Here is an 8,143-nt window from a genome sequence, read left to right on the forward strand (position 1 = left end):
AATAGTTACATGTTCGTCCATCAAGATCATCTCAATACTATCTATGTTATTAACATCTCCATATAGAGGTTGCTTCCATAGCCGCAAAATTCTAACCGTTATTGTACATGGCTTATTATTTGGACGCAAATTTCTAATTGAAACATGGTTTAGTGAAGTCATGCTAAAATTGATCTGTTATGTGTTTACGTTTTGAAATGTCATAAAACTGAATGGAAGTGGCCTTATATAGACATAGACATGCAAGGAAGTAACCGCCACAAGCAATACACGAACGGTGACACATTCAAATTTTCGAAAATTTGAACTTCTTGAAAGCATAACTAATATGTTTTCGAAAATTTGAACTTCTTATAAAAGTAACTAATCCGTAGACCTTCCAAGGAGCAATATTGTAATGATTTTTGGGCTTTCTTGCATTTTTAAGCATGCCACATAGGCAATAACTAACAAATTTTGAAGTGAGATTTATATAATGTAGGGATTGCAGCGGGTAATATTACTTATTCAAAACTAATTCAGGCAATGAGAAAAAGTAATCTGTTATAGTTTTATTATTAGAAACTGATCAGAGTTGGATCATCTCTTCTTAAAACAAATCCAAACATTACTAACAAGAGGGAAGTTCAAACTTGTATCCACTATCCACGAAGACCTTAAGATGCATATAGCTTCGGGAAACCGTTGGCTAGACCATTTGTAAAACTGGGTTGAGTTTGAACACAAACTTTGACGGCCTCAAAAGGGCGAATAGTTACATTAGCAATCACTTCAGCTAATGCACTGCTCATGAAAATGATTAGAAATTTAAAATCTTGTTTGGGTCGTTTAAATTGTTGAATAAAACTTCCTGAAGTACTCATAAAGACTGAATTCACAAGCACCTTGAACACCATATCCAAAGAATTTGGCTGCCACCCCTGAAAGTGAAAAGACCATTCTTAAAAAGAGGTAAAACTCGAAGAAAAGAGATTGCATAGAAAGGAGTACAACGACACATACAGATAACACAATGATACAAGCAATCATGTTAACCCCTTAGCCATGACATCAACAATTTGTGTTTTGACATAAACATGGTGATTGGTAAAGAATAAATTCAACAGTTGAATTTACTGCCATCTGGTGGTCAATTTATTGTGTAATTAGCCCTTGCAGTTGCATTCTGCATAGGATTATTGTAATATACGAGCACGCCATCCAAATTTTCATATGCCACTAGCTTTTCATTTATAGGCTATAGCTGATGATACTGTATTCGTAGTTCAAAGTCATCAATTGTTAAAATATCCGAGTCTCTAGAAGATAACCAATATTGGGTGGAATGAGCTCTCTGTCAGACTGTTAAGAACCCAGATATATCAATTATCATTACTATTCTACAAAAAATAAGTAATCAACTTATTTGGAGGGCTCTGGGCAAGATCAAAGTTTGAGACATCTCCGCAAAATGAAACATAAGCCAAGGAAAACACGTGTTTCCCAGTACCAGACAATCAAGCAAACGATTGGTTCAAGGATCCGATTAGTAGCATGGATTTTGCAGGAAGACCCTGAAGCAGAGTGTTACTTTTGCACACTACGCTAGCAAGAGTTTGATTAAGCAAGTTGAATCTTCGCTCCAGTGGCTTCTACATCAGTACTAATGTGTCCACTTGTTGGTCTGCAAAAGTTAAAATTTAAAATCTGGTTAGTTTTACCTTGTATAAACAAGAATATCTATATCTATGTAACCTTAATTCAAGTTATATCTGGCGTTGTTCTGTGTACCCATAATGATTATTTCCATCTGCTTCCGGTTCTTTATCTTAAATCATATATATTCTAACATATGCATTTATCTTAAATCATCTAACTATATAAAATTCTTGAATCAAAGTGATAATAATTTAACTTACAAGCCACTTAACACCTTGATAGTGTCATAAAATAGCCACTGTAAAGTCACTACAGGCCCGACAAGCATGATCCTAATAGGAAGACTTCTAGTAAACAGATTCTGAAACCCAATTCTCTTCACAACCTGTTTACATGTCAAGAAACAACCAATCAAGTGATGCTATTATCAAAGGATTAAAGTAATGAATATTTACCGTCATCAGACTGCCCGCTCTTTTGTTATTAAGAGAAGCAACAATATTGTCAGCAGGATTCGAAATGATGCTCCCAATCGATCCAGCAGCATATCCAGCTAAACATGTAACCCCAAGTTGTTGTGTGATTGAACAATCTTCCTTTTTTCTTTTAATAGCATAACGGTATAGAAAATCCACCGAGTGCTCAAAGGTTGAAAACATTATCATAGAGACTGCCCACAAGATTTAAGAAAGGACATCAAGGCTCGGCATTAGAATTCTCTTAGTAACTATGATCATATAGATCAGAGGTGGAAATCTTCAAAATTTGGGTTGCGTTTGATCTGAAGTTGGTCAAATGTAAAAAATAGCAGGGGAACGGGTCATTAATAGGCTCACACACATTGAAAGTTAATCTGAAGTATATTTTGATGCATACAACCTCCTAAATCGATTTAATCAAAGACACTGATATTGTGTTAATAATGATAATAAGCATTAAATATTCATAGGTGTAAAGTATTCAGGCAAAATGCCAATAACAGTTTGTAGGTCAGCTTAACCCTGCCAGATTGAACCTGCACTGAAAAGATAATCCATTTTAATTTGCACTTGCTTGACCCGTTACCCGATCCACCCACCTTGCCACCTATAATATAATTGTATATATCAAGATTGTCAAACTTATTACATGGCAAGTTACGACCCCATAGTGGAATGATCCCTTTGTACAAGCTGCAAAATGATGATTTTTAATTAGAACTCCAACGATATATATAAAAAGTAAGGAGAGGGTAGTTGAGATTTGTACCCGCGAAGACCTTCTGATGCATATACTTTTGGAAAACCGTCGATTAGACCCTTTGCAAAACGTGGTTGAGATTGAACACGAACTTTAATGGCCTCAAAAGGGCAAAGTGCGACATTAGCAATCACTTCAGCAGATGCACTACTCAAGAAAAATATTAGACTCTTGTTTTGGTCTTTTAAATTGTTTGAGTAAAGTTTCTTGAAGTACTCATATAGACCGAATCTGCAAGCGCCCTGAACACCATATCCATAGAATTTTCCTGCCCACCCTCTCTTAAAAGCCGACAGCCCGCCTTCTCTCAACAAAGTGGAAAAGGTTGTAGCAATGCTATTATACTTGGCTGGATTTACCTAAATTCCAGAAACACAAAAATGATCAATAAACTCACTCTTTTTGAGTAGTAGTCTTTTATCATATTTACATTTGCCTTTGATTTGGATCATGTTCATTATTTGTTATTCCATCTTGTTTTTGCATTTGGTATCACCCAATTTTGTGGCTTAATTTTAGACTTATGAAGCTAATGGTGACTTGTAAATAAGCTATAAAAACGGGCTTATCAAACATAAGTCAAACTCAATAAGCAGATAAACTTGATATTAAGCTAAGCCAAATAACCCCTATATATATATATTTTTTAAACCGCGTTTTGGAGTTTCCTCCAAGAACCACGAGCGTCTACTAAGTGGGCTAACCCTACGTTGGCAATGGTAGAATATATAAAATAAAAATAACATATAAACCTGCATATTGACTTTGAGAACATCAAGGGGAGTAATAACAAGATGTGTTGTGCCAGCACTAAGCATTCCTCCAATAGTGCAAATCCCATAATATTTTGGTGTAAATTCTTCACACAATTTCATATCTTTCATGTTGGTTGCTTCAACTCATTTTGGTCTTTAAAAAACAAGCATCTTTTGTTGCAACAATAACACTTTATTCGTGTGTTCTTTTTCTATGATCAAAAGAAAAAGAAAAAAAAGTGGCTTAGGAATTTGCTTTTTTAGCCTCAACAATTTGTTGTTGCCGTTATTTTGTTATTGGGATACAAGATTACTAATCACCGTTTTTTTTTCTTTTACGGCATAAAACTAGGTTAAAGGTATGCTAGTGACAAACGGACAGGATTTTGTGTTCTCGTTTTCCTAACACGACCAATGATGTTTTTTTTTTTCTAATAAGAAAAGGTATGCCTGATTTTTGGGAGAAACTATAGAAAAAGATGTAATAATAATAGAAAGAAGAAGAAATATAAATAATAATAATAAATAAAGTAATAGAATAAAGTGTATCTAATCTTAACTCTTAAATTTGTCCAATATCTATCTAAATCAAACTAGCACGTTACCCGCACAATGCAACGGTGGTTATGACGGCGACGGTGTGGTGTTGGAGGCGACATCGAGAGGTATAAATAATTGATGATGTAAAGGGTTACTGGAGATATTTTATAAGATAAAGGACTCATGGTGTAATTTAACCATTAAGGGCATTTTAGACAATTTACCCCATGTAACTTTCAACAAAGGAGGTATTTTCTTTGTAATATAGTTTATTTTTTTGTAAAGTTAGTTTCGATTCAGATGCGTTGGAGGCAATTTTAACCAGCGATTTGTTGGACCTCCAACCACCTCCTCATGGAAAATATCTTGAGATGAGAAATTTAAGACTCGAACCTGAGACCTTGGGAAAAAACTCACCTTCAAGACCCATATAGTAGATTTAGAAAATATCTCTGACAATTCATCTAAGTGGAGTTGGTAGATAGATATGTTATTAACATATTGCAAATCTTTAGCAATGATATAAATAAAAAAAAGTCATTGTTTTAGGGGAAAAAAAAAGAAACATTATAGTACTTCTTTTATATAACAAAAAATAGTTATGTAATTATCATTACTCAAAAAGAAAAGAATTTAAAGATGTTTGTGTTGTATGACAACTAAGAATTTTTTTTGATGATTGTAATATTTAATATATATTAAAACAAAACCCTTAATTCTAAATTGGAAAACTGTGAACTATTGATTAAATTTTATCTTTTATTCTCCACTAGAAATCGGTTAACTGATTTCGGTTTTTAATTTTAAAACAATAATAACTTAACAGTCTGAGCGACGAACCCATATTCCAAAAAAACCCATATTCCAAATAAACATCATTTTTTAAACACAAAACAAAATTCATCATCACAAATCTCTAAAACAACCAAAATTCACGTTGGATATGATGAAATAAGCATTAAGCTATATATAGTATAGATATATTGAAAGCTTACGAAATCATCTGATGGTGCGATCTTTCCGGTTATATATCAGCGTATGAATATAATATGATTGAAAATATATGTGTGTGTATATATATATATATAGGGATATGGACCTGAGAATGTAATGAACTATGCACAAATGTTTATGTTATGTAATGAACTACTTGGATATTTATTGTATGTAATGAACTTTCAAATCCAGGTTATTGGATGTATTTGATCAATCAAAAACTTACAAGTGGCAGCTTATATGGTTGCCACATATACCCAGGTTCATCTAATAACCGGGATTTGAAAGTTTATTACATACAATAAACATCCAAGTAGTTCATTACACAACATAAACATTCGTGCATAGTTCATTACATTCTCAGATGCTTATCCAATATATATAATATGTGATTAACCGGTTATTATTTGGAATAATTAACCGGTTATAGGTTAACATGTTAATAATCGGTTTTGGTTTTAAAAGAGTAATCGGTTAGTAGCCGACGGTTTTTGGTAACCTATAATCGGTTTTTACTATTTCGGTTACGAACCCGTTTCGGTTACCGGTTACAAATCGGGTTAGTTCGGTTAATCGGTTTTTTTCTTGCACCTCTATTCTCCACCATTAGATTTTCTTGATGACATTATCATTGACAAAAAAATTGGTCAATAACATTTTTTAGTCCTCCTATTTTACTTTTATACAAATAAATAGTTTAATTTTATTTATTTTAGTTTAATAAATGACCTAATTGAATACCACGCAATAACTTTATTAACCAAATCTTTATAATAATGATGATACTCATTTTTTAATGTTATAATTTCTAACGAAGTTATTTATTTATATAGTATATATTATATTTTCATGTATATAAAATTTTATATATTATATATTTGTATGTAAGATGTCGTCTAATTAAGTATTTGACAAAATTTCAATCTAAAATGGGTTGATAAGTTGAATATGAAATTTAAGTTTTGATGGAAAATATATGCTTATTTGATTGTTGATAATCTATACCGTTCACATCACTAATTATCTTTTAGTAAAGAATCTTAGTTGTATTTTTTTTTTACTTTATTTAGTGTTTAATTATAATAAAACATTAAAAATATTATATTGTTACGAGAAATTTCAATTACATTTTCTTTCCATTTATAACATTTTATTTTAATGACACTACAAATACTTTTCAAAAATCTTTATATTACATGTTTTTTTTATGTGATTGCTTAAATACATGAATTAAAATAACATCTTTGGTATCCTTGATAAGAGTAGATGTATAGTTACAAGTTATTGTTAATAAAAATTTCTCTTTAATATTATATGTATATCTTTTAGTTTTATGGTTGAAAACATTATTATTTAACATTCTTCTTTGACAATAATTATTTCATTATAATTGTGGTTCAAAAGTTTGTAAATATTTATTTGGATGTTAATAGTTTTCAAGTATAAAAAAAGAATTAATGCAAAAAATTGTACAAATTCCTCGTATTGTGTGAGTAATATGCTAGTACTCATCTAAAAGATTTTGGTTTATGTTATATATATATATGGTAAAGTTATTTTGAGAACCCTTTTTTTTGCGAGAACCTTCGAGAACTTTTCAAATCAAGCCCAGCCGATGATTGTTCTTTACATGAAAGTTGTTTTTTGATTGTTTTCTGAATAACTTATGTGTAATTTTGAAGTTTATAATTGCGTGGAGCATGGATTATCATCCGTTATAAAATTATGTGGAGATTTGGATTCTTGATCACATGTGCACGAATATTGCTATGATCAAATGTATCACATGTGATCATAGCAATATTCGTGCACATGTGATCAAGAATCCAAATCTCCACATAATTGTATAACGGATGATAATCCATATCTCCACACAATTATAAACTTCAAAATTACACATAAGTTATTTAAAAAACAATTTTTATGTAGAGAATAATCATCGGTTGGGCTTAATTTGAAAAGTTCTCAAAGGTTCTCACAAAAAAAAGGTTCTCAAAATAACTTTTCACTATATATCTATAGGAAAAAGTGAGTATGAGGTTGTCCCCCATCTAAGCTTAGATGGGGAACCCCAAAGGTAACTTTTCCCGATGTTCGGTTCATTGTTGTTCGGTTCATACACCCCAAAGATTTTAAAGGTAAAAGAAATTAACCCCTTTTTATAATTTTGACATTAAAGTAATTTCCTAGTATTTTATTTTTGAATATGGGGTTAATTTAGTTAGAACTTTAGCGGATAGCGGGAAAATACCCTCAAAATTTGGAATGGGTCATGGCACCTTCTGGATGTGCCAGACATCCCTTTTGTTGTTAGAAACCTCCTTCCACTCACTATTTTCCATTATCTTCTATTTTCTTCATGCAAGACTAATCTTGTTTCTTCAAAAATCAAAGTAATCCTCTTTAATTCAAGAATAGAAATCACAATAACAATCATCACCAACTTTAGTCTTCATTCAAGAATTTAAAAGTAGGGTTTGGTGATTTTGGTGGGGGTGGCCGAAAATTGAGATGAAAAAAAAAGGAAGGATTTGTGAATTTAAAATCTCAAGTAATTGTCTTCCATTGTGAGGTAATGAATTTCCCCAATCTAGCTTTGTCAATTCTCTTGAAAATTAGGGTTCATGAGTGAACCAATTTGGGGGTTTTACTAGAAAAATGATTTATGGTTAATTTTTCCCCAATTCCTTAGTTAACCTAGTTTTCATTGAGTTATATGATATGTTTGATTATGAAAATAATGAGTGCATGTGATAAATTTGAGTTCTTGAGAAAATATGAGTTTTGACTAGTTATGGAATTGTTGATGAAAATGGTAGATTGAGCTACCTAGTGTGTTTGTTAAAGAAAATGAAACTCAATAACAAATGGGTTGGGTTTTGGGTCTAGAAAGGCTAGTGATTGAGTATGACTAGGTTGAGCTAGTCATAGTTGTGAATGTAAGCTTGTACATTTTTTACGATATGATCATAGGT

The 8,143-nt window shown here is 31.7% G+C and overlaps 1 protein-coding gene across 2 annotated transcripts; it reads right to left on the reverse strand.

The window, feature by feature from the left end:
• Positions 1 to 526: 526 nt before the first annotated feature.
• Positions 527 to 4,035, reverse strand: LOC122605200 (mitochondrial phosphate carrier protein 1, mitochondrial-like). Of its 2 annotated transcripts, XR_006324560.1 has the most exons (7): positions 3,630 to 4,035; positions 2,887 to 3,236; positions 2,767 to 2,810; positions 2,094 to 2,308; positions 1,899 to 2,023; positions 1,490 to 1,663; positions 527 to 920 (listed from the first exon to the last, which is right to left on the reverse strand). XR_006324560.1 is itself a non-coding variant. In XM_043778101.1 (6 exons), the coding sequence occupies exons 1-6, from the start codon at positions 3,759 to 3,761 to the stop codon at positions 1,600 to 1,602; spliced, it is 930 nt and encodes a 309-aa protein (XP_043634036.1). In that variant the 5' UTR covers positions 3,762 to 4,035; the 3' UTR covers positions 1,051 to 1,599. The 2 variants fall into 2 exon arrangements, 1 of the variants encoding a protein (XP_043634036.1); XM_043778101.1 differs by lacking the exon at positions 527 to 920 and having other exon boundaries at positions 1,051 to 1,663.
• Positions 4,036 to 8,143: the final 4,108 nt, after the last annotated feature.

This window comes from Erigeron canadensis, chromosome 6 (genome assembly GCF_010389155.1).
Source record: "Erigeron canadensis isolate Cc75 chromosome 6, C_canadensis_v1, whole genome shotgun sequence".
Classification (NCBI taxonomy): domain Eukaryota; kingdom Viridiplantae; phylum Streptophyta; class Magnoliopsida; order Asterales; family Asteraceae; genus Erigeron; species Erigeron canadensis.

Coding starts and splice junctions, on each gene's coding strand:
- LOC122605200 (XM_043778101.1), bottom strand. CDS start 3,761: ATGAAAGATATGAAATTGTGTGAAGAATTTACACCAAAATATTATGGG. Junction 2,811..2,886: donor GCATCAGAAGGTCTTCGCGG/GTACAAATCTCA, acceptor ATCATTTTGCAG/CTTGTACAAAGGGATCATTC. Junction 2,309..2,766: donor ATGGGGTCGTAACTTGCCAT/GTAATAAGTTTG, acceptor TCTTGTGGGCAG/TCTCTATGATAATGTTTTCA.